General features: G+C 44.6%; 2 protein-coding genes across 5 annotated transcripts; both read right to left on the reverse strand.

Annotated features, from left to right (window-relative positions):
• Positions 1 to 410: 410 nt before the first annotated feature.
• On the reverse strand, positions 411 to 26,371 carry LOC118913186 (histone H3.1). 4 transcript variants are annotated; one of them, XM_057494361.1, is made up of 3 exons: positions 26,264 to 26,371; positions 25,932 to 26,164; positions 411 to 3,282 (listed from the first exon to the last, which is right to left on the reverse strand). In XM_057494361.1, the coding sequence occupies exon 3, from the start codon at positions 2,896 to 2,898 to the stop codon at positions 958 to 960; it is 1,941 nt and encodes a 646-aa protein (XP_057350344.1). In that variant the 5' UTR covers positions 2,899 to 3,282; positions 25,932 to 26,164; positions 26,264 to 26,371; the 3' UTR covers positions 411 to 957. The 4 variants fall into 4 exon arrangements, with proteins under 4 accessions (XP_057350344.1, XP_057350345.1, XP_057350346.1 ...); XM_057494362.1 differs by lacking the exons at positions 25,932 to 26,164; positions 26,264 to 26,371 and adding exons at positions 12,482 to 12,729; positions 19,603 to 20,197; XM_057494363.1 differs by lacking the exon at positions 411 to 3,282 and adding an exon at positions 23,593 to 24,518 and having other exon boundaries at positions 26,264 to 26,368.
• Positions 22,013 to 22,695, reverse strand: LOC118913515 (histone H4). The gene has a single exon (XM_036887591.2). It carries the CDS (start codon positions 22,503 to 22,505, stop codon positions 22,194 to 22,196), a length of 312 nt encoding a protein of 103 aa, XP_036743486.1. The 5' UTR covers positions 22,506 to 22,695; the 3' UTR covers positions 22,013 to 22,193.
• Position 26,372: the final 1 nt, after the last annotated feature.

Genomic DNA, 26,372 nt, shown 5'->3' on the forward strand with positions numbered 1-26,372 from the left:
CTGAGTCTTTCGATAACCCTCTCTTTCTCCTGTGTAACATTTTCCACTATCTCGATGAAAAGAGACCCTACAATGCCAGCCACTACACGGCCCCTTAAGGTCTCCAAGCAGTCTTCCAACTCACGAAGGACTAATTCTGCAGTTTCTGGTGTTTCCACCCTTTCCCAGTTCTGGGGAAAGCCCCACCCCTCTACAGCTGGGGGATAATAACAGGTGAAGCAGCATCCCCTGCCGCTGCACCTCCTGGGGCCTCCCCAACATCCACAGGAGCAGCCCTCCCAAAGGTTGCACCCATTATGACAGATTTTGGGTTCAGAGGCATTCTGGTGACTGCAAATGTAAGACCCAAAGGCCTTATTCCAGTCTGCGCTCCCCCCCAGTGAGGAGACGAAGGCCACGGCAGATCGATGCAACAAGCAAGAGGTTTATTGTTATTCCAGCTAGCTGGGGTCCAAGTGTCTGCCCGACACAGCGGGTTTCAACAAGGACCCCGAGCATTCGAAACCAAGGGTTTATATATCATTTTTAAAGCACTTAACTCATAGTAATTTCCTACAGCTATACATTATTCTTGCAAGACATATATACTACATCCTGGGGTTAGGCAGGATAAAACCATTCTTCAATTGTCAGGGCGGACATACATCCTGGGGTTAAGCAAGAGGTCAGGGTAAGACCATCCCTCAATTGTCAGGGTGGTTCCGCACGATAAGCTTGGTATGTAGGTTTTACTGACCAAGGTTAGCTGACCAAGGGTCACCGTTGCCTTATTCCAGTGTTCATGATTGATTACCTTGTTTTTCCCAGCCTTACCCAGTTTCAGTTCTCACACACTCAGGAAATGGCTTTTAGGCCCTAAAGATGGCTACTCTTATGCTAACCCATTTCTATTCTTACATTTAACCTATTTCTACTCTCACATTCGCCTCTTCTTCTTGTATCTATTTCAATCATGAACTAGGGGTCATCTGTTTGGTCAACACTCTGATAGTTCTGTCTCAACACCATGATTTGCACGGTGCTAATGCGTTCTTTGATAAAAGTAACTAGGCGGTTTAGGATGCAGGGGCCAAAGGTTAGAATTAATACTAAGATTATTAAAGGCCCTACTAGCGTAGAGATGAGGGTAGTTAACCAAGGTGAGGAGTTGAACCAGGACTCAAACCACCCTTGGTTTTGTTCTTTTTCTCTTCTCCTTTTAGCTAACCCTTCTCTGACTTTTGCCATGGAGTCTTTTACTACTCCTGAATGATCTACGTAGAAACAACATTCTTCTTTAAGGGCAGCGCACAGTCCGCCTTGTTGGAGGAATAACATGTCTAACCCTCTTCTATTTTGCAGGACTACTTCTGATAAAGAAGTTAAAGAGTCTTGCAGAGTGGATATGGATTTCTCTATTTCTTCTAAATCTGCATCTATAGCTTCTCTGAGACTGTGGTAATGCTGATTCTGGAGAACTAGTGAGGATGCTCCTGTGGCTGCCCCTGCTGCCCCTAGGCCGAGGCCCAGTAAGAGGGAGATAGTCAAACTCACGGGTTCTCGTTTGACTCGGGGCGAAGACTGGCTTAGTTGGGACAGGACTTCGTCATATGGATGGTAAATAAGGCGGGGTATTAATTGTACTAGAACACAAAAGTCAGACGTTTCTCTTAACTTCTGGGAATGAACACATGGAGTGACTCCGGTTTGGCAGGCCCACCACCCGTTAGGGGGGGGAATATAATAAGTTGGGGTGGTGCTTATTACCTCTGTCTTGTTGCAGAGGGAGGTGTAAGTTTTAGGAACTTTCCCAATGCAGGTTCCTTGCCCACTTACAGAGGATAAAGTGAGTTTCGGTCCTTTCTGCTGCCATCTACACTGGGAGGGGTCAGAAGACTGATTGAGAGCATTAACAAACGCTATACCTTCGTAGTACGGGGGAGCAACATCATAGCATAACCAGCAGGAGTGAGTTAGCTCGGGACGGGAATTGTTGACAACTTGGAAAGCGCCTCTGATCAGACTAAGAAGCCGGGATGGCTGGCTTGCTATAGTGGGGGCTGGTGTCCAAGCTGGGCTCAGGCTCTGGGGAAAGGACTTAGGGGGCTGTGTCACTTTGAGGGGCTGTCTAGGGGTTTTGGGTGCTTCGGGTCTCAATAATTTATTTGGACCCAAGGCTATCTCAACTATTGGCTCAACTTTTAATTTGACTCGGATAAGAGTTCCAAAAGGAGGGGTCTGGTAAAGATATATGCCCCAGACTAACCCCGTCTGCCACCGGGTGTCTTTTTTTCCTTGCTCTGTGAACTGGAGCTTGAGCAGATTACAGTCTGGGCTATACCTAGTTCGGGTGCACGGTTTAACAAACGAGAGAGTGACGAGCTGGGGGGTTACTTGCCACTTCCACTCCCCGTCATTGGTGGTAACACAACTCCAGTGTGCACAGTATCGGGACTCGGCCCCTCCGCACTGCTGCTTCTCTGGCCCTATTCGAAACTCCGGGCACGCATAAAACCCATTTCGACTCACAGAGACTCGGCGCTGCTTTTCTCGCCAGTCTCCCCCTCCCATTCCAACCGGACAGAACTGAGGGGCGCAGGGAAGAGGGGGGCCTGAATGCTGGCTCCTGCCCTTCCCGCCTCTCTTTTCTAAATCTGCTACTCTGTCTAGGTTAAAGTACAGTTTAGGGAACCACGTGCCTAAGGGGCTGGTATGGGAAGTGCGGTTGTATATTTCATGAGTTTCCCAGTTCTCTATTTCCCAGGTGAGCTGATAAGGAACATGGGGGTTAGGGTTACTGAGTGCAATGGGGGAAAGGCACAAAATATATAAGATGAGCGGCACAGTCTTAGCTTTTGTAAATTGTCTTTGTCCAGCTGACGTGGTCATCTTGGAGCAGAGTTTTTGGGTACGGTGCATGGGTCAGCTGAATGGCGCTGGTGTCTCCGGACGTGCACCTGGTCACTTTAGGGGTCTTCTGGTGATTTTAAGCCGGAGAGGATTCTCAGTAGACTGGGCTCTCCACGCGAGATGGTCGTCAGCTGTCTCGGCTGAGATAACGGGTTTCACATGAGATGCGTGGATCCAGGCAGAAATCCCGTCAACTTTGACTGCTGTTGGGGTGGTCAGCAACACGAAGTAGGGTCCTTTCCACCGTGGCTCGAGGGTCTGTGCTCGGTGCCGCCTTACAAACACAAAGTCTCCAACTTGGAACGGGTGGGCTGCTTCTGGAGAGCCAGGCTCGTAGACTGCTTTTAGTTGGGTCCACACTTCTTTTTGGACTGCCTGGAGAGCTTTCACAACCTATTATATAAATTGCGATTGTCAGTCTGGGTAACGGGGAGGGGGTCATGCAGGCAAGTAAGTGGGGCGGGGGAGCCATACAAAATTTCAAAGGGGGTCAGGTTGAGATGAGTAGGGGTGTTCCGAGCTCGGAACAAGGCCAGGGGAAGGAGCACCACCCAGTCTGAGCCAGTCTCTATGGTCAATTTAGTTAAGGTCTCTTTTAGGGTTCGATTCATCCTTTCTACTTGCCCTGAACTCTGTGGTCTGTACATGCAATGTAATTTCCAATCGGTCCCCAAATACTTAGCAACTCCCTGACTCACCCGGGCGATGAAAGCAGGTCCGTTGTCAGATCCTATTACCTTAGGTATCCCGAACCGAGGAAATATTTCTTCTAATATTTTCTTTATTACCACTGCAGCTGTTTCCTGCCTTGTCGGAAAGGCTTCAACCCAACCTGAAAAGGTATCTACAAACACTAGAAGATAATTTAAATTTATACTTTCCTGGTTTAATTTCAGTAAAATCTACTTCCCAAAACTGTCCGGGCCGGTTCCCCCTTGCCCATTTTCCAGTCCATTTCTTCTTCCCGGGCGAGTTTGTTTCTTGACAAGGAACGCATGGGTTTAACTACGGATTCAGCTATCTGCTGCAGGTTCGGCGCATACCATCCAGAATTTAAAACAGTCTGGATAAGTTTGTGCGCTCCTAAGTGTGTCCACTGGTGCATCTGTTTAATTACGGCTTTGGCAGTTGCTCGGGGCAGGATGATTTTTTATCTTGGGTGCACCAGGCTCTCTTCTGTTCATCAAAATAGCGAGTACGATCTTTGGAGATTAATTCCAAGTCTGCTGGGCTATATTGATAGGGTGGCAGGCTCAGCTCAGGCTGGGTTTCAGAGAGGAAGATTTCTACAGTCTTTGCTGCCACTTCTCAGGCAGCTTGATCAGCCATATTATTGCCTACGGAGATGTAAGACCTCCCGTGTTGGTGAGCGGGGCAATTAATTATACTTACTTTGGCTGGCTTGTGCAGAGCTTCTAAGAGTGCCATGATTTCTGGCTTGTTTTTTATTTCTCTTCCTTCAGAGGTGAGGAGTCCTCTTTGTTGATAAATGGCTCCATGCATGTGTGCCGTCGCAAAGGCATACCTGCTATCTGTATAGATGTTAATTTTCTTTCCGGACCCCAGTTCTAGCGCTCTCGTAAGAGCAATGAGCTCAGCTTTCTGTGCCGAGGTTCCCTCGGGGAGGCGCTGAGCCCACACTATCTTTTCTCCATCTACTACAGCCGCTCCTGCCTTACGCTTTCCTTGATCTAGGTAGCTGCTTCCATCTGTGAACCAGGTGGCTTCAGCATCTGGTAAAGGCAGGTCAGTCAAATCTTTACGCCACCCATGGACTTCGGCTAATACTTGCTGACAGTCATGCACTGGGGGTTCAAGATCAGGGTCTGGCAGCAAAGTGGCCGGATTGAGACTGGTCGGCGGGGAGAATGTCACCCGGTCAGAGTTGAGCAACAGGGCTTGATAGTGAGTTATCCGAGCATTTGTAAGCCTCCGGTGCAGGGGCTGCCAGATTATGCTTTCTAGCGCGTGCAGAGCAGTCACGGTTAGATTTTGCCCTAGGGTCAATTTGTCCGCATCTTTGACTAACAATGCTGCTGCAGCGATTACTTTCAAACATGCAGGCCAGCCAGCGGCTACTGGATCTAGTTTTTTAGACAGGTATGCTACAGGCCGTTTCCACGGTCCGAGCTTCTGAGTTAGCACTCCTTTAGCTATCCCCCTGTTCTCCGCCACAAACAGATGGAAGGGTTTTGTCACATCGGGGAGTCCTAGCGCTGGGGCGGACATCAATGCCAACTTAATGGCATCAAACACCTTCTGTTCTTTCTCTCCCCAAGAGAACGGTCCGGCTTTGGTGAGGGGGTAAAGGGGGGCTGCCATCTCTGCGAACCCGGGGATCCATAGCCTGCAAAATCCTGCGGTCCCCAGGAATTCTCTGACTTGCTTAGGGGTCTCAGGCGTGGGGATATGGAGAACAGTCTCTTTCCTTGCATCTGACAGCCACCTCTTCCCTTCTCGTAACACATAGCTCAGGTAGCTTACCTGTTGTTTACAGATTTGTGCTTTCTTGGCTGATGCCCGATATCCTAGAGTTCCTAATTCTGCCAGAAGTTTCTCCGTCCCTTTCAGGCAATCTTCTCTCGTTTCGGCTGCAAGCAGAAGGTCATCAACATATTGCAACAAGGTTACCTGGGGGTTCGCTTCTCGATATAGCGCCAGGTCCTGGTTGAGAGCTTCATCGAAGAGGGTGGGGGAGTTTTTGAATCCCTGCGGGAGTCGGGTCCACGTGAGCTGCCCCGTCACTCCTCCGTCTGGGTCTCTCCATTCAAACGCAAAAAGCTCTTGACTCTTCAGCGCAAGTTGGAGGCAGAAGAAGACGTCTTTTAAATCTAAAACAGTATACCAGCCTCAGAGAGGTGGCAGGGAACTCAAAAGATTATAAGGATTAGGAACCGTGGGATGAATGTCTACTACCTGCTTGTTAACTTCTCGCAGGTCTTGAACTGGGCGGTATTTATTTGTGCCTGGCTTCTTGAAAGGGAGAAGGGGGGTGTTCCTGGCAGATTGACATCTGCGCAATATCCCCAACTGGAGGAATTGGGTGATCTGGGGCCGGATTCCCTCTCTGGCTTCTCTCGGCATAGGGTACTGGCGAACGGCTACGGGGGTGGCCTGTGGTTTTAGTTCAACATAGACGGGCGGCCTATGTTTAGCCTCCCCGATTCCTGCTGTCTCTGCCCACACCTGGGGGAACTTTCTTAGCCACAGGTTGAGGTCTCCCGCGCCTGGGTTCTCTTTTTCAAATTCAAAGAGTCTATACTCATCTTCTAACATCACAGTCAATATCTGGATGGGATTCTCTGTGGGCCTTTTAAGCTGTGGCCCCTCTGGCAGGAAATGGATCTGGGCTTTCATTTTTGTGAGCAAGTCCCTTCCCAATAAAGGGTATGGGCAATCCGGGATCACGAGAAAAGAATGAGACACTAATCCTGTTCTCAGGTCCACCGTCCGTGCGGTGGTCCAAGAGTACAATTTATTTCCCGTGGCTCCCTGGACCCACGACTTCTGACTTGAAAGTCGTCCGTCAGTTTGTTGCAATACTGAGTGCTGTGCCCCGGTGTCCACTAAGAATTGAGTAGGTTTCCCCTCCACAGTTAAGGTTACCCTAGGTTCGGGGAGGGGCTCCGAACACCGTCCCCCCTAGTCACTGTCTCCGTGCATGGTTAGAATTTTGGGGTGGTTTTTTCCCACTGCGGAAGTTTCTTTTTCCTGTTTGGGCATTCTCTGGCCCAATGTCCCTTTTCTTTACAGCACACGCACTGATCTTTATCCAGCTGTTTCCTCCTGCCGCCTGGCCCTGATTTAGGTTCTCTGGTTTCTCTCACAACAGTGGTGAGGATTTTATGGAGGTTGCGTTCTTGCCGTTTTTCTTTCCTCAGCTCTCTTTCTTCAGTCTCCCGCAGCTTTCTACCCTCTTTCTCCTCTTCTGTCTCTCTATTATGATACGCTTTCTCTGCCACCTGTACTAAGTCTCGCAGGGTTTTGTCCTGCAGTCCTTCTCGCTTTTGCAATTTCCTCCTGATGTCTTTACTAGACTGATCTATAAAAGCCACAGTAACTGTGGCTTTATGTTCTTCACTGACTGGATCATACGGAGTGTACTGCCGAAAAGCCTCCATGAGTCTCTCTAAAAATGCTGAGGGGGATTCATCGGGTCCTTGAAGGACTCCTCTTACCTTAGCCAAATTAGTGGGGCGCCTCACCGCTCCCCGGAGACCTGCCATCAGAGCCTGGCAAAAGACTTTCAGGTGCTCCTTACCTTCCGGGGTGTTGAAGTCCCAATCAGGTCTGGTCAGAGGGAACCCTTCTTCTATAATAGCTGGGTTCTGAGTGGGTCGCCCATCGACTCCCGGTACATTTTTCCGGGCTTCTAGGAGGATCCGGTCTTTTTCTTCTGTTGTAAACAGGACCTATAACAACTGGTTGCAGTCATCCCAAGTGGGCTGATGGGTGAAAAGCAAAGATTCAATCAGATTGGTCAGCCCTCTGGGATTTTCTGAAAAAGGGGGATTTTGGGTCTTCCAGTTGTAGAGGGCTGAGGAAGAAAAAGGCCAATACTGTAGGAGTTGCTGGCCATCCTCAGAGGGGGCGCCGAGGGCTCGAAGGGGAAGCGTCACAGCGGCCCCTGGTGAGGGGGCCCGGCGGCTCCTAGTCCCTCTGGCGGGGCCGACGTTCTGCCCTCCACTGGCCTGAGGGGTCGAAGGAGGTGGGGGAATATCGGGAATGGGAGGGACAGGAGGAACAGGAGAGAGGGGGGGAAGGAATAGGGACCGGGGGAGCGGCAGGTTGGGGGAAAGCGGTAGGAGGGTATGGAGGGGGAGAATCGAGGAGGAGGAGATCTGTATCGGGGGCTGGAGGCAGAACTTTCTTAGGCTCTTTCAGGTCGTTGGGGGCCGCAAAAACCTGTGAAGATGGGTGGGGTAAGAAGGGCTGAACCCAAGAGGGGGGTTCTGTGACTAAGTTTTCCCAGACAAGAATGTAAGGAATCTGGTCCTGGTGTGCATGGGATCTGGTACCGAAAACTTTCTTCTTGACTGCCTGTATAAGGGGAAGAGAGAAAGTTCCTTCGGGAGGCCAGCCAACCTGACAACCAGGCCAATCGGCTGAGGCCAGAGTGCTCCATTTATTCTTTTTAACAAGAACAGACAGATTGTGTGCTCTATTCTTTATGTCTCCCCAATGTCTTAAAAGTCAAGTCTAATGGAGTTGTCTGCGTCTGCCCCATTTCTTCCGTCAGCAACAAAGCTAAGATAAACACAACGAATAACAAACAGGCACCTACAGAGAAAAGTCTGCTGCGGCCGCGAAGACAAACCTGAAAGTATGTTGAGGGCCTGTCGGACTGCAGCGGCAGCCGACTTTCCTCACAGATGAGGACTTCGTCCTCCAGACGGGGGCAAGGGAAGTCTCCCAAGACCCCTGGTCAGCGACCTGCCAGCGCGTCCGCCTAAGTCTATGCCGACCCAGAAACAGATTGGAGCTCCCTACAGGCTTATACAGGTTTCAGGTTTGTTCGCGAACAAAACAGTGAGTGCGCTCACCAGCCGGCAAGGCACTTTCTGATTAAACACAGAACGTACTTACAGGTTTGACAAAAGACATACATGGATACAAACACAGTAATACCTGGCCAGGGCAAGCCTCTGATCCTTGGCTTGTCGTTCCTCCGGGGGGGGGGGGGGGGGGGGGGCGGGGCACGTGATCACGGACGAGCCCCCAAATGTAAGACCCAAAGGCCTTATTCCAGTCTGCGCTCCCCCCCCCAGTGAGGAGACGAAGGCCACGGCAGATCGATGCAACAAGCAAGAGGTTTATTGTTATTCCAGCTAGCTGGGGACCAAGTGTCTGCCCGACACAGCGGGTTTCAACAAGGACCCCGAGCATTCGAAACCAAGGGTTTATATATCATTTTTAAAGCACTTAACTCATAGTAATTTCCTACAGCTATACATTATTCTTGCAAGACATATATACTACATCCTGGGGTTAGGCAGGATAAAACCATTCTTCAATTGTCAGGGCGGACATACATCCTGGGGTTAAGCAAGAGGTCAGGGTAAGACCATCCCTCAATTGTCAGGGTGGTTCCGCACGATAAGCTTGGTATGTAGGTTTTACTGACCAAGGTTAGCTGACCAAGTTATTCCAGTGTTCATGATTGATTATCTTGTTTTTCCCAGCCTTACCCAGTTTCAGTTCTCACACACTCAGGAAATGGCTTTTAGGCCCTAAAGATGGCTACTCTTATGCTAACCCATTTCTATTCTTACATTTAACCTATTTCTACTCTCACACAAAATACCTCTAAAAATCGAAGTCAGTCAAAAGGAGAAATAAAGTATAAAACCTGTTTATTGCTCACAAACTGCAGGCCCGGGCCGTCTTTCTCCTCTGCTCTGGAAGTAGCCAGCAAGCAAGCAAGCCAGCCCCCCTCCCCTTAATCTCTGTTTCTGACTCAATGATGGTTGCCCAGGTAATTATCCATTGATATGGAGATGAACTTCTCTCCAGATCTGAGGGTATGCAGATGTACTAAAAGCAGGCGAGACATTCTGGAAACGTTACAATTTTACCCTCACAAGGGATGATAGTAAGTATAGCAATATTAATCTCAGACAAAATTTCAAGCTAAAAGTATTAATGGGAATAGAGAAGGACACGGAAGGACTTGTATTTCCAGTGTGGAAAAACATGATATTCTGGAAAGCCCTCGTGAAGCAAAATACGTAAGGGATAAAATACAAAAACATACTAGCAACAAGAAGCCCAGATAACAAGAAGCCAAGGAAAATCCCCTGGAATCTTCCAGTACATTAAAACCTAGGAGCTGAAACCAGAGTGATAAACACATCAGACTGGTTTTCCTGTTGCAAATATCATTTTGAAAATTCAGAGCTTTGTCAATTAATGTCTGCCTCTTTGGATAAAGGATTCTAGGCCCTTAAACCATGCTGGAGATAAGTAGCATAAAGCCAGGTCCCTTTGAGAAAGTGTAGGCTGGAGAAAAAGAGAAAATTCTAGCAAAGATTCATATGAAAACCTGTTTGTCTTAGCAGGGCCCTGTAGAGGAAGACAGAAGAAATCTACCACAAGGATTTAAACACACACCTCCCTAAGAGTCTAAAGTTTCAAAGAAAACGGCCTGAACTTTAAGAGACGTGAGTTGGTTGCGCCACCTAGTGCCTTATGAAGGCAAATATAAGTCCCTTCAGGACGGAAGCATCTAGAAGTTCTCTAGACACACACATTGGTTGTTTATTTATGCAGTATTTAGTGAACAACTATTACGTTTCAGGCACTCTACTAGGAACTTGGGATGTCCAAATATAAACTCATAACAAATGCGACCAAATCAAAGAGTAAACAGATCGCGTTTCCAAATAAGAGTTTTAGATCCCTTCCCTCTCTGACATAAAATTTCAGATTTTGAAAGTATCAGAGATGATAAAGTAACTATTCACTTAAAGGTTAAATAAATAAAAATGTAATAATATCAAGAAGCAAGAGACAGTAAAAACCGGGCCAATTAAAAAAAATAACAAAGTAGAACTTCTTAAAATAAAAGTTATAGATACTCCATAATATAATAATATAAAAATTCACTAATAAGATTCAGGACCTTGTATGCACCTGACCACACAACCACTAACCATGGAAGGCAATAAATGGCAGAATAGAAGGAGAACCTCAAGTGTACAATGTGGGGCAAGCTTTCAATATACTACTCTTAGAAATTCATATAAAAAGCATAGAAAAATGCTTATGGTTGTAGAAGATTTGAACAACATAATGAACAAACTTGATCTATGATTCCTGTACTTGTATATAGTATCTGACTTTTTTCAGAACACACATTTAATAACTTCAAAAATTCAACCCTGGCATCAGAAATAGTCACAGTAACTACCAAAGAATCAGTTTGTGTACACTGCACTCTTTTATCATAATCCCATTAAATAACAATACAAAGGATTTTTTTAAAGATAGTAAAAATAAAACAATCTTCCCATATGCTTGGAAACTAAAGCTAAAAACACATCTAAATACCGCGGACTAGAATGGATATCATAAAGGAAAGAATACAGTAGCGTGAAATAAATATGAATGAGAATAATACATATGAAGATTGTAGGATGTATCTTAAGTGGTAATAAAAGGGAAATATATAATATTAAATGCATATATTAAAGAACAAGAAACACTGAATATATGTAAACTAGGTATTCAACCAAAGAAGCTAGAAAAAAGAGAGTAAATCGAATTAAGTAGAAATAATTGGATTTAGAATCCTTAGAACATGTTGTACTCTTGCAAATTATGTCTGAGTTTTCTATTTCAGTTCCACATACATTATTGCTAATGTATAGAAAGTACTTTAGGTGATTTTGGTGCACACTCAAGTTTGAGACTGCTTCAAAGTATTGTGTTCCCCTTAATTAAGATGCTGAAAGTAATCTTTCAAACGCCAAACTAAATTATTTATATCAAAGCCAAAACAGGAATTAGGCTTATCCATTGAGACCCTGACTCCAGAAGATAAAGTAAAAAATAAATTATATGTCCAGGAAGGGGACCTTTTAGGAGAAGAATTCGAATCAACAATGAATGCAGAATTCCAATTATCTGCAGATTTTTATTAATCATAACATCTCATTTACAGACTTTTTGCCATCCTCTCATTCACACTTCTCCAAGCAAAGGTAATCCATGGCAAATCATGACTTGCCAGTATATATACTAGGCCCGTAATAGAATTAAATTCTATTTTTATGATTCAAAAAATAAAATGAACAAGCTAAAACACCTTATTGAGGCTCTTCCACTGAGGTAATTGAGACAGGGACCGAGGATGTAGTCAGAGTAGGGTGAGGGCCTCGGGAGGGGGCAGTGTGGGATATTTGCAGTCAGAGCAATGTAAACTACATGCAAGGAAACCCCCCTGCTAAAACTCTATGTTAAACATTGAGCACTAGAATCATTCTTCAGTGTAATCAGTTAATGTTCCCCAGATAAAGAAGAGCAGCACATGTTTTATTACGCTAACCATTTATAATCATGTGTAAGGTTCACTTTAGCATACTAAAAGGCCCAGGCCTATGTGTTGTCTTTCCTCCTTCAGATCTGATGAAGTGATTTTGCAAGCTAGGCAACTAATTTAGCAAGTAAGCCCAGGCATAAACAACACAGTAAAAGGCAGGAAGGATTCCACCTTAAAGATAAGATTGCATTTTAATACCCAAGAAGTTAAGACGTTAGAAATTCTTCACTTACTCTTTAGCAAACAATGCCTCGGCCCACCTTGGGGGCTGAGCAGGTGGCCTTGTTTCATATGCTCCCAGACCGAGATGCTGGTATCTCAGGGAGAAATCATCAGAGGAAGTTGCTTGTGTTAAGTAAATTCTAAATATTCAGGGACCACTTAACAAGTCCACACCCCTAAGCTTTTTCATTTTCTCAAAAATTCTCAGATGCTTATAAAACCCCCTAGACAATGCACCATTAAGGACTCTCTTGTCCCCTCCTGGTGTGAGCCAGGAGCTCTATTCTGTCACTTTATCTCTAAATAAAAGCCCGTACCTTGCTCTCCTACCTTTACTGTTTGCGAAGCTCATTCTTCACAAAAAAAAGGCTCCGCAAACAAGAACCCTGGCATCATAATGATCTCCTTTTGATGATCAATGTGCAGCAAACCAGGATGGGTTGGATTTGGACAGTATTTACACAGTAATCAACCACTCTCAGGAAGATCAGACATTCCATATTTCATAACTTCTTTGGGCTGATTTACATTTTCAGTTATTTTTGCATTCATTTCTTCTCTGCATTCATATATCTCCCCTAATTGAAGAAATAAAAAGTGTTTGTTAGGTGCCATTTGCTATACAGTGTTAATTAATATTTGCTATACAATTAATAAAGTTCTTTTTACATGTGCTCACATAATTTTCTATGAGGTATCACTGCCCCTGTTTAACCCACATTTTTGTCATTATTAGCATGAACAGGTTATGACTCCAATTGATGCTGGGGTTCTTGTTTGTCAGCTTAAGAGAAAAAGCTTAAAACACTTTATGAGCAACATTTGAAACAAAAAGCCACAAAATCTTCCCTAGTTTACTTAATCCTATGTAATACCTGCTCTGCTGAAATCTAGTTTTTTACTAGTTTAGGAGTAATAAAGCAGTGAGTATAGATGACAAAAGACTTACAAATGACAATGGTTAAAGATCTGATGAGAGCTTACTGTAAGACAGTTGTCATAAGGAAATTTGGATATTTCCATAACACAAAACATTCAGTAACAAAGTTTAGCATCATTCTTTTTGACAGTACAGTGCTTTCCAGGTAATTAAGCAGGTAATTATATATCAGATAAATAAGCCAAATTAGCCAAATATTTTCCTCAATGAGGAGAAAAAATTCCTGACACGTTCCAGGGGCCCTCTGGAAAATATCAGAGTGAACTAGGGGTAAAAGCCACCTTTTTGAATTTGATTTTGGGAAGCTGTTAAAGTTTTTAAGGCACTTGCCTAAATAGAATCATAAGTCACTATGAAACAATACTTATCTATTTAACCCGAATGACAATAAAAGATCTTAAAGGCAGAACAGAAGGTTACAGAGTTGTTAATAAAGCTTAGCTTTTAGTCTTTTTTATATTAAAATCTCATTTTCTTAAATACTCAGACAACTCATTGAGACTTAAAACATGAGACACTGCTTTGATAAAACAATTAGAGAACACTTTGCAATCTTTCAACATTAGCAGTTAACTAATAATAAATCTTTGTTGGTTTAACAAAGAATTCTAGTTTTGCTGTGTACTTGATATTGAGACTTATTTGCTTTAATTTCACACATCATGACCATATTAAATTCTTTCACAAATTTTCTACAACTTTCTTTTTACACTCAGTGTTCTCTAAATAAACAGCTGTACTTTAGAACTGTAAGAATATAGTAATTTATCCTCTATTTGCCCCATGGTCCCAAGCACATAAGCCGGGTGAGAATTATGCCTGGGCTTACCCCGCCTTATCTCTAAACATCCCGACCCTCCCCCAAGGCAACAGGCCTAGCAGATCTGCCACAATAAAAGGCACCACGCTGCTGCCCTCTCTCTCTGTCTCTCTCTGCTGCCCTCTCTGTCTCTGTCTCTCTGTCCCGCTGCTCTCTCTCTTTCCCCCAACTCCCTCTGGAGCAGCCACTCTCTCCTTCAGATAATAAAGTCTCTTGCGTGGGCCTGTGTCTCCTGAGTCATTCTGGGTAAGGAGGGTCGTGGCGAGATACTCTTTCATTGGTACCGTGACTTCGGATGAGGCTCAGAGACCGTTGAGTGTCCAGCACCCCCAAGGGCTCCTCTGGGACAGGGGCACCCCTAATCATGACCTTCAGAGTCACAGTTGATCCCCACAGTCGACCCTTCTCTGCCTCCCCATGGTGAGAATCCTCATCCACTGAGGCCCGGTCTCCCTTTATCTACATATCTACTCGACTCGAAAATTCCAGGTACTGAGCCTCCCCAGCGTTTTCATCTCAACCCCGCAACTGTGCCTAGTCCTCTCCATGACCTTCTCAATCGCTCAGGGACGCCTCAGCAACTTCTGAACGGTCTCGTTCTCACCATGGGATCTGGCCCCTCCATTCCCGCAGATTTACCACTAGGGTGCTTACTCAATAATCTAAAGCCCCTCCACCTCACTCCAGACCTCAAACCTGTTCTCTACTGTAATGAGATCTGGCCACAATATCCCTTGGACAATCAGTCTAATTGGCCCCCCAATGGCTCTTTAAATCCTAAAATTCTCTGCAACTTATACAACTTCTGTGAGCACATGGGCAGACGGAAAGAGATCCCATATATCCAGGTGCTGGGAGCCATGCTACTCAAGCTGTGCAGCGAAGCTCAGGCTGGAAGAAGACCCCCATAAGGCAAGAGCCTTCGCAGCTGGCTCCCTCTATTACCCACCTTGATTTTGTTATTCTCCATTATACTATTGGCTTTGCTTTTGCTTGCATTGTTTCCAAGGGCTAAAGCTAACCTTTGCTGAGCAGTGTGGAAAAGATGAGAACATTACTTTCCCAGGAGCTTTTCAGGACAGTGCTCCTGAAGAATGGAACAAGCGGGGGCCAAATGGCGAACTTGGCATAAAGTACCGAAACCTACTGTTAGTCAAACATTGACCACCCCATTTCCACTGAGAATGCCCACCTTGTTTACAATGCTAGTGAAACTAGTGATGGAAAGTTTTCTAGAAATAGAGTTATGAGAGAATGTTGAATGGAATAACCCTGTTGACAATTAATCATCTCATGTTTTCTTCCCTCTACTACTTCTATAGTTTTTTTTCTTCTTTCCTAATTACAGCCATTTACTAAATTTTGTGCCTTATATGTGAGATTACCAAATACCATAATTTTCCAGGAAGTAAAGATACTTCAAAACAAGTGCTGGGCATAGAAGCCACGGAGCATAAATCTGCAAAGAAATGAAAAACTAACCTTTTAAAGAATATTACTTCTCTCTCACTTACCAGCTTTACATCTCCCTGTATGGCCCCATAAGATAGCTGGTTAGCAAGAGATGGGTAAGATTCCTCAAGGGAGGAACGACCTAAGACAGGCACAGTCGCAGGGGGGCCATCAGGTGAGGCTTAGAACCTCACCCCCCCAGTTTTGAGAGAAATTGTCTACACCTGTGGGTGTTTTGTTGCCCTTGTTCGGCTTAGACTAATACCTGGTCTGTAGGCACAAACCTGATCATCTACACTTGCCTTCTTACAGTTCTAAATCATGCTTTCTATCTATATCTTGCATCTATCTACTACAATAACATTTATGAGATTCATATATAAAGTATAAAAGTCAAATGAATAATCATACATCGTATTTGACTTGGCTGTTTATAGTTTAAGGTTTGTAGTTAAAACAGAAACAGTTTCTATGATATGAATGTCCTTGCATTGTTCACCATGCAAGAACTTGTTTAGTCGCTGCAGTAGTGGAGTCATAGAGACCTGTGTAGCATATGTCAGGGAGATTTTGGTATCCACACAGAAGAAAGAGAAATGTAGATGTGGATAAGAAGGGGAAATTTAGTTTGCTGCCTACTGTGCCCTATAAAGGGGTATAAAGTGAAGATATGAGTTTATGATTTTAGAGTGATTATAAATTTATTAAAGCTGCTAAGAATATTTTTGTGGGAAAGAATCCTAGCTAACTGTGGCACTAGGTGACCTGTATTTCACCCTGAGCTGATAGACTCCATAGTCGCTGCTACATACTGCAGGCTCCTATGGTCACATGCACTACTTAGAAACTGTGTTGCATAGAAATGTAAAACACAATAGAGTACATGTTATAGGAAAAGTTTCGGTCAAGGAACAGAAAAACAATCACCTGTCTAACACCTGACCAACCATGAATAGATTAGAAAGAAAAAGAAAGGAAAAAGCTTGCCTATACCTATTAATCAACTGCCTATACCAATTAATCATCAGAATAATAAAAAATAATCATATCCTTGTGCAAAATGGTATAAATAAAGCTGTCATCAGCACTTTGTCGAGAGACCACCTCCATCTGACTCCGTGTCCTGTCTCTCCGTTTGCCGACTCCGTCTCATCCTTTTGGGCTTCACCCCCCACCCCGCTTGAGCTGGACTCCAGCATCCAGGCTTTCTCCTACCTCCGAACTAAGCTCTCAGTCTCTGTCTTGTCTGCAATCCTAAACACCTACTACTTGCCTTAAAGTCCACACCCCTAAGCTTTTTTCATGTTCCCAAATATCCTCAACTGCCTATAAAACTCCTAGACAATGCACCACCACGGGCTCTCTTGTCCCCTCCTGGCTCATGCCAGGAGCTCTGTCTGTCCTCTCCCTGTACCATTACGTCTCAATCTGTATGTTTGTGTCTAAGTGTGTAAATGAAAAGTATTTTTCTACCTCCAGATAGTATTAATAAAAATTAATTTAAAGACAAGCGCTTGCAAAAATTGGGCATTCTAAAACTTCCAGAAAATTCTAATAGAATATATTAAGCATTAATACTAACTTAAGTTGAACTGAATAGACATGTCCTTATAGTTATCAGCTGCCTAAGTTTACCTAAAGTCATTTAAGTTGATGGTATCTGTTAAATCTTTCAAAGAAAAATGCTTGAGTGTAGCTTTGTCTAATGTGAGTAACTATTTAAGCAAGTGCCTTAAAACTTTTAACAGCTTCCCAAAATCAAATGCAAAAAGGTGCTTTTACCTCTAGTTAACTCTGATATTTTCCAGAGGGCCCATGGAATATGTCTGAGGAATTTTTTCTCATTTAGGAAAATATTTGGCTAATTTGGCTTATTTACCTGCTTAATTACCTAGAAGGCACTGTCACAGGAAATGATGCTAAACTTTGTTACTAAATGTTTTGTGTTACAGAAATATCCAAATCTCTTTATGACAACTGTCTTACAGTAAGCTCTCATCAGATCTTTAACCATTGTCATTTGTAACTCTTTTGTCATCCATAGTCACTGTTTTATTACTCCTAAACTATTAAAGTAGACTTCAGCAGAACAGGTATTAGTTACATAAGATTAAGTAATCTAAGGAAGATAATTTTGTGGCTTTTTGTTTCAAACGTTGTTGATAAAGTGTTTTAAGCTTTTTCTCTTAAGCTGACAACAGTTTAGTAAATGACTGCCTTTATAAGCAGAATTGAAACTTTGTCTTTCTCTCTACCTGATCCCTCCAGAATTTAAAAACGCTATTTTTATATTTCATGGCAGTATGTTTATTTGCACAAGTTCAATAAGAATCTGCTTTCCTTGTAAGAGGACCAATTAAAAACACTGGTTATATTACCAAAGCTTTGACTGGAACGTCATACCTGAGAGACATGTGTGTAAACTCAGATATAAACAGACAGCTTTAAGGAACTAAGATTGACTTTATAAAGCCAACAAAGCCCCTTAGGAGAACTGGCCTGGTACCTTGCTTACAGAGTTCCCAGCAGCCTTACCAGGTGAGTAAGGAAGGTCACTTCCTGGCAGGTGCAGGAACCTCAGGAATGTCTTAGGAATCTCAAGAAGAGAGGAATTCACCCAAATCTACAGGTACTGCAGGCACAACCTGATGGCAAGTGTGGGTTAGCTTTCTGGCCTCAAGAAGCCCTTAGAAGTTCAATCTGAAATTCCTTACAAAAAGTTCCAGCAAAGCACATTTAAAAGATCCCATGTAATCAATTGCTCTTCTTGCTGCACTTACGCAAATAATCAAGCCAACTGTCAATTATTTTCTTAATCTGGCTATTTCTAATAAAAATTAGGGTGATTTTAGAGAAAAGTACTGTTTCAATAATGCAGTCTTATCTCTCTCTCTGCTGCCCTCTATTTGTCTTTGTCTCTGTCCCTCTACTCTCCCCCCCCTCCCCCCCACTCCCTCTGGAGCAGCCACTCTCTCCTTCAGATAATAAAGTCTCTTGCGTGGGCCTGTGTCTCCTGAGTCATTCTGGGTAAGGAGGGTCGCGGTGAGATACCCTTTCAAGAACAAAGTTACTTTCTTTTATCAAAAGACACAATCTTTAGCATGTAGAAATGTTTTCCTTATTACTTTAAGTAGTTTTAATTGGAACTTAAAACTATTAGGTACCTTAATTTTCAGTGAACACTGAGAAGTAGGCTATTGTAAACTGTTACACCAGCATTCTTTAGATTGACAAATTTATTAACACATTTTATAATTTCTGAAACCATGTGCTTTGCAGCCCAATCTTACTAAGCACAAAATGTGTCTAAACTTAGCAAAACTTTAAGGTTTCAGGTTACCACAAAGATTCTCAGGCTGTTTGTAGGTATACACACTTTAACACACAATTATTATTAAGATGTTCACTTGCTACACTTAATTTATTCATAATAATACAGTGAGAGGACAGAGCTCCTGGCATGAGCCAGGAGGGTACAAGAGCTTTATAGGCAGTTGAGGATATTTAGGAGCATGAAAAAAGCTTAGGGGTGTGGACTTTAAGGCAAGTAGTAGGTGTTTAGAATTGCAGGGGAGACAGAGAGAGCTTGGTTCGGAGGTAGGAGAAAGCTTGAATATATGATCTCTTTACATTTGCCCATGTGCTCACAGAAGTTGTATAAGTTGAGGAGGATTTTAGGATCTAAAGAGGCATTTGGAGGCCATTTAGACTGATTGTCTAAGGGATATTGTGGCCAGATCTCATTACAGTAGAGAACAGGTTTGAGGTCTGGAGTGAGGTGGAGGGGCTTTAGATTATTGAGTAAGCCCCTTGCGGTGAAACCTGCAGGAATGGGGTGGGGGCAGATCCCATGGTGAAAACGAGACTGTTCAGAAGTCGCTGAGCCGTCCCTGAGCAATTGAGAAGAGAAGGTCACGGAGAAGACCAGGCACAGTTAGGGGGGTCGTCACCACCTCTAACTGCGGGGTCAAGGCAAAAACACTGAGGAGGCTCGGTACCTAGTACCAGGAGTTTACGAGTAGAGTAGATACATAGATAAAGGGAGACCAGGCCTCAGTGGATAAGGATTCTCACCATGGGGAGGCAGAAAAGGGTCGACTATGGGGATCAACCATAACTCTGAAAGTCGTGGTTACGAGTGCCCCTCTCCCAGAGGAGCCCTTGGGAGTGCCGGACACTCAACGGTCACTTCCCAGGTTCCAAAGGGACATTTAAGTCGACCATGAAGGGGAGACTCACCAAATCGAAGGCCGGTGTTGGGCGAGAAGACGAGCGACCGGGGAAATGAACGGTGAGCCCGTGGAGGAGCATCGGGCAGTGAGGGTTCCCAGAGCAGCTCAGGTTCCCAGAGGAAGAGCTAAGTCAATGGGAGAGCCTCATCCGAAGTCACGGCACCAATGAAAGGGTATCTCGCCGCGACCCTCCTTACCCAGGACCACTCAGGAGACACAGGCCCATGCAAGAGATTTTATTATCTGAAAGATTAAGTGGCTGCCCCAGGGGTGTGGGGGGGAGAGAGAGAGAGAGGGAGGGAGAGCAGGGGAACAGGGAGACAGAGACAAAGAGAGGGCAGCAGCGTGGTGCAGAGCGTTGTGCCTTTTACTGTGACGGATCCGCTCGGCCTGCAGCCTTGGGGGAGGGTGGGGATGTTTAGAGATAAAGGTGGGGGTAAGCCCAGGCAAGCCCCAGGTATAATTCTCACCGGTTTATGTGCTTGGGACCATGGGGCAAATGGAGGATAAATTACTATTTTCTTATACTAACTACCTGGTTTTTTAAATGAATCTTAGCCTTAAGATGGAGTCCCTACTGTTCTTACTATACTATTTAAATCTTAGCACTTTTCATCATAGGAAAAATAATGATGCTTGTCCCATGTCCTAGCCCTACCTCACAATAACAAACACATTTATTAGTAAATATGTCTATAGATGAGAATAAGCTGTTTCTTTACTAGCCAACTTCAAGTGAATTCATGTCCCTCCTCCAGCTGAAGTGTAATATACTACCGAAACACAAAATTGAATAAAGACATCTTTGCTTAAAAACCTTCTGTGGCTACTGTAAGGGTCCAGAGCAAGTAGTCCTGGGATATGCCACTTTGACATGCAGATTATTTTGCGCAGAAAATCATTAAGGTCCAAAGAGGAAGATACTTTGACCTCCCCCAACCCCCACCCCACAACTACACTGTGGGTAAAATTGTAACATTTCCAGAATATCTCGCCTCGCTTTATTACATCTGCATATCAATAGGCGTTCAGAGGTGGAAAGAAGTGTGGCTTTAGTGCATTTGCATCATTCCTGAGGGGTGGAGAGAAGTTCATCTCCATATCAATGGGTAATTACCTGGGCCATCTGTACCTGAGAGGTGAGAGTAGGGCCGGTTTTGGCTTCTGCTGGAGTAGGAGAGAATCGGCCCCACACTGCAGTTTGTGAGCAATAAACGGATTTTAAACTTTATTTCTCCCTTTCACTCATTTTGGTTTTAGAGGTATTTTGCCCCGGATTTCCTCTCCCCGGACTTACATACACAAAAAGGATTCAGATAGAGGAAATGCCCATTGAGGAGAGCTATCACCATAGATAATGTTACAATGTGAACTATAATGTGAAAGATAGGAAGGAATGTGACAAAACATTTCTGTGAATTACTTTCCCCTTCTCCTTTAAAATCTCAGACCCCAACCCCTTCTCCCTTGGTTCAGGATAATCTATACCTCATTGTCCCTCTCTTTGGAACCCATGTCTATGGCTTTCCTGTGAATAGGGAATTAAACTGTTTTTTTTGTTGTTGTTAATCTGGCTCCTGTCAACTTGATCCTTAGATCAACTAGAACCTCAGGGAGTAGAAGATATTTCTTCCTCCCTGGACACTAATAAGTGACTAGCCCAAGCCCATAATGCCAAGTTTAGCAGGTGAGGCCATTCACAACCACGGACCACAGGTGCCTACCTTACTAAACTCACTTCCTGCCACCCTGTCTGGAGATATAACACCGTTGCTGACATACAGTTTATATAAGATTAGCCCACTTTAAGTGTACAATCTAATAAGTTTTAGTATATTTACTTGTACAATGATCAGCACAATCTAATTTTGGAACATCTCCATCACCCTAATTTCCGTAGGGAGATTCCACCCTAAACTCCATACATCAAATTGAAATTTTCCCTGAATCCAGCGCTTTGCGATTTCTGGCCCTTCAGTGTCCTCGTCTGCCCATTATTTCAGAATTTTCAATTGAGACAAGTCATCCTATTAGTGACGATAATTTCAGTGCTGCTATCAGAACATGATTAGCTATCTCTGCATGTGGTTCATAATCCGTAAAAAGAGATGCAAATCATAGAAATACTTTAAACCAGAACTTTGGCGTTTCTCTCTGCTTTTCCATCCCAGTCTGGCTCTCCGCGGGGAAAATGAGATCACCAGTTCTGATTGGTTGATAACCACAGATGGGGCTTGCTAATTGGACAATATTTCTCTTTGTTCCTGGACCTGGAAGCAAAGGGCTTACCATACAGGTTCTTTTCCACTTTTAACGATTTGGAGTAGCATTCACTCCCTCACCCGGTGAATGTGGTGAGTGAAGGTAATACAGCTAAAATGAGGCAGTTATGTGATTGCACGGATGAATCTTGCCGTTTAACTCTCGTCAACTCGGACTCTAGATGTATCAGTATTACTGTTGACTTGAACTACAGCTTTAGGTGCAGAATCAAGTTCGTTAGGTAATGAATAGTACAACTCTTCTTTTGAGTAGTTGGGTGGCCCTTAAAAGGGCCTTTGGTTGGCAAATACAAGGTCCTGGTAATGAAAACAAACATTAGCCGCCGAAACCATAGAGGGTGCGGCCCTGGCGCTTGAGCGCGTAGACCACGTCCATAGCCGTGACCGTCTTGCGCTTGGCGTGCTCGGTGTAGGTGACGGCGTCCCGGATCACGTTCTCCAGGAACACCTTCAGCACCCCGCGGGTCTCCTCGTAGATGAGTCCGGAGATGCGCTTGACCCCTCCGCGCCGGGCAAGGCGACGGATGGCGGGCTTGGTAATGCCCTGGATGTTGTCCCGCAGCACCTTGCGGTGGCGTTTAGCGCCGCCTTTACCCAGGCCCTTCCCGCCCTTGCCACGTCCGGACATAACTGAACTTAAAAGCGACCCAACAGCAGATACCAGGAAAAACAGGAGAGCTGATCCTTATATAGCTATGTCTTCCCCTGTCCCCACCACCCCCCTGCAGATTTAGAGAATGGATTGCTGCGGAGGCGGGAGATGTGACGCCAACAGTTTCCTCCTTTAATCCCTCCAATCCGCAGGAACACAAAGGAAGCGGGGGTGGGGGGAGGCTGGGAGGGAGAAGAGACCCAGTTTGACGGTTGGACTTTGATTCGTAAACCGGGTTATGTTGCTATGACCTATGCTGTAATTCATTGTAAATGGAAGGAATAAGGAAGCAAAAAGATCGTTTCACAATAATAAATTTTGGTAATCGAAAAAATGTCCAAGATCAAAGAAATGTAAATTGAGCAGTTGAGTGACAAGCCAGGTTTCTTTTAATGATATCTAATCATGTTTTGATAATGCTCTTTATATTCCTGTTCATGTTTGCGTTGCCAGTCAATGGGTTTCAGCCCCGGATAAATTCACTATGGATTCAGTGAAACCGAAAAAATGACAGTGGAACGTTCTTGGGGTGAAAGGGTTTATACCCAACTTTATTCCCACAGTGGCAGGTCAAGCACAAGAATCCCAGCCACTCAGAGCCTAAGTGCATGTAGCAACACCCGTCTCTGCTTCTGGGCCTCTCTGCCCTGAGGCCTTCTCAGTATATCGTCGAGCCACCACTTCAATCTCTGCTCTCCAGCAGCCCAGAACAGTGCGCGGAGGTCTTTTTCTAAGTCAGTCGTATATTGCCCGCACGTGTGTAAAAGGCAAGCCGACCAGAAGCAGGTGAGAATTCTGGCCATAGGAACCTTGTTTTCTACAACTGCTCGAGTCTGTATTTAGCGCTCTTTAAATGTCAATTCTATCGAGTTCCTGTACAGTTTGTTACAACTTTTAAAGTACTAAACATTTGTAAAGGGGCAGTTTGCATGTGTCCTGAGGTTAAGATAAAGGCAATCATCCATAAACCTTCAATGTTGTCTACAAACAGGCCTTTGATTCTAAACCACTATTAAATTACTAAATTGGTAGTACTTTACAGCTGTTTCATGGGAAAATGTGGGTGGCCCTTAAAAGAGCCTTTGGTTTGTTAATGAACTTTGGCAGTATTATGCCCGCTCTCCTCGGATGCGGCGCGCCAGCTGAATGTCCTTGGGCATGATGGTGACACGTTTGGCGTGGATGGCACACAGGTTGGTGTCCTCGAAGAGCCCCACCAGGTAGGCCTCACACGCCTCTTGTAGCGCCATAACGGCCGAGCTCTGGAAGCGTAGATCGGTCTTGAAGTCCTGCGCGATTTCGCGCACCAAGCGCTGGAACGGCAGCTTGCGGATTAGCAGTTCGGTGGACTTCTGGTAGCGGCGGATCTCACGCAGCGCCACCGTGCCGGGCCGGTAGCGGTGGGGCTTCTTCACGCCGCCCGTGGCTGGCGCGCTCTTGCGGGCCGCCTTTGTGGCCAGCTGCTTGCGCGGGGCCTTGCCGCCGGTGGACTTCCGAGCTGTCTGTTTAGTACGAGCCATCAGAACCAGTCCCTACAGACATTCCAAACACAACCGTATCGCCGGCTAGCACGGCTTATTTATAGTAGGTAAAGTGTAATGATTGGATGAGAAAAAAATGTTTGTCATGCTCTAGGCTCTGATTGGTCTATATTTAAAAACTATTCAACAATCTTGCAGTTTCATTGGCTATTACGTTCTATCCTCGGCTCTTCAGTATTTTTGCTTAGGTCTTTCTTGAACTTGATTTTTATGTAAATACAATGTTTTGAGCATTACCTTACCTTTTCGTAAAAGTAGACATTGACTTTATTGATACTGTAGTTCCCCAATTCTGTATATCTTAGTTCTTGAGAGAGAAAATTGAGGGAATATTTCTTCCAATAATATGCTTTTTACATTCCTCGATAATCTGGTACTGGGTTACAAATTTCCGAAACCTTGGAAAAACGAGATCCTGCTCAAGTTGACTGAGGAACTCCTTTGACGCCTAGAAGACAATCTCAGGCACAGCAAAATTACACTAATTTGCAGAAATATTTCCTGTAATTAGGCACCTTTTTGTTAAGTATTATGCTGTTGTCTACACTTGGAGCTTTCTGAAACTTAACGTTTTAATGCCTTGAGTACATTTTGCCAGATACAAAATGGCGGTGACTTCAAATTCTCCAGACCCACACCTAGATACAAAAGCGCACCAGTCCCAATGGCTCCCAGAAGTTCTCCTTGTGGAGCTGTGTGGACTTAACCCTAAAACTGGGTTCCGGAGAGAAAAGGGAGTCATTTCCCATTGCCAAGACCTCATCTTCCCATTAACATTTCAAGAGGCTACGAAGTTGACCCTTTTCTAGTATAGAGGAGGTAGCCCAGATTCTACCTTATGATAGATTTGAGTTCATTATACTGAGCAGCCATTAAGAAAACAGATTCAGCAGCCTTCATTTCGGTGGTGTTCCTATCTTATTTAAAGCTCAGTTAATGCAACTTTAAAAGATGCTTTTGACTGGAAGGCTGTTTAAAAAAAGTTTGCTTTCACTTAGGAAATGTTAGTCTTGGAGGGAGATTTGTTTACCTGTGTACCATAATTGACTATCCTTTAAACTAAGACACATAGTTGCAATTATTTTCCAAATTCTTAGAAACTACGTGTTGCATTAAAAGAAATAAAGACTCCCAAGACACTAGGAAGTAGAAAAATGTGGAGAAGATGGGCGAAACGTGCGCCCGATACCACTACATCCCTAGTCACAAATCGGAAACGAGTTCCTGGAGTCTTTTGAAGGGAACCCAGGAAGTTCAGCTCAACTCAGCCGGTGCGGACTTGTTTGAAAACTGCCGGTGCGCTTGCGCGGCAACAAAACGTCACTGCCTCTCCTTGTTGCTAGGCGACCGCGCAGAGAATTGAGAGGGACATTTTATTGTCTGATTTACAAAGTGAAATCGTAGCGGTTGCAGTTTCTTTTAAATGCTCTATACAGCCGCTGACAGCGAACAGAGTAAAAACGACGCTTGTATGGGGTATGTTGTAAGGATGAAGGCACCCAAAATTCGTGAGGTGCACTGAGCTGTAGAAATAAATTGCAAATGCAGAAATTGCTTTCATATTGTTTCCCACAGATGCAGCTGAGTGTTAATTGCGGTATTAGCGAGTTTTACGCTATTAGTGCTTTTTACGATTTTTTATCCAAAATACATAAAAGGTCTTCACCAGGCATATCTCCAGCGTTGCTGGGAAAGGCAATGGCATGAATGCGAACTCGTCCCAAACCGGCAGACAACGCCTACACTCCCTCGCTTTCCCATCTCTAAACCCCAAGGCATTTAATACACAACCTTTTATATTTATTGCTGATTAGAAACAAGTGTCCTAACAATGCTTTCCCCTGGAATGATGGTGACGTACCCGTATAAATGGCGTCCTCGAGAGCCCCACAAAGTAGGCCTCGCAAGCCTCTGGCAGCGCCATCCCAGCAGAGCTCGGACGATGTGGATTGCTCTTGCTGGCACAGCGCCTTATTCTGTGTCGGTTTGCGGGCTGTAAACTAGTTTCCGGTCACGGTGAAGTTTCAGGTGAAAATCTTTGGGTTGTGTGATTGCCTCATTTAAACTGCTCTCTCGCCCCCGACAAAAAAAGACCTGTTTTTTAAAAAGGAAGTAGCATTCTGATATTAATGGACAGCAAAGCCAGACCCTTCCCCAGTATTTCTGTCTCCACGAGTCGACGGGGGTTGCTACCTGGGTGGGTGCCTTAGCGCTCGCGGCAAGAAAGTGGGACCTTCCAGCGCCCAGCTACAACTACCTTTTGAGACCTGGCACGGGCAGCGGCGCAAGGGCGCTTGGGTGC

Source organism: Manis pentadactyla, chromosome 16, assembly GCF_030020395.1.
Source record: "Manis pentadactyla isolate mManPen7 chromosome 16, mManPen7.hap1, whole genome shotgun sequence".
Lineage (NCBI taxonomy): Eukaryota > Metazoa > Chordata > Mammalia > Pholidota > Manidae > Manis > Manis pentadactyla.

Excerpts from the sequence above, each read along its gene's own strand:
- LOC118913515 (XM_036887591.2), bottom strand. The coding sequence starts at position 22,505 with ATGTCCGGACGTGGCAAGGGCGGGAAGGGCCTGGGTAAAGGCGGCGCT.
- LOC118913186 (XM_057494361.1), bottom strand. The coding sequence starts at position 2,898 with ATGCACCGTACCCAAAAACTCTGCTCCAAGATGACCACGTCAGCTGGA.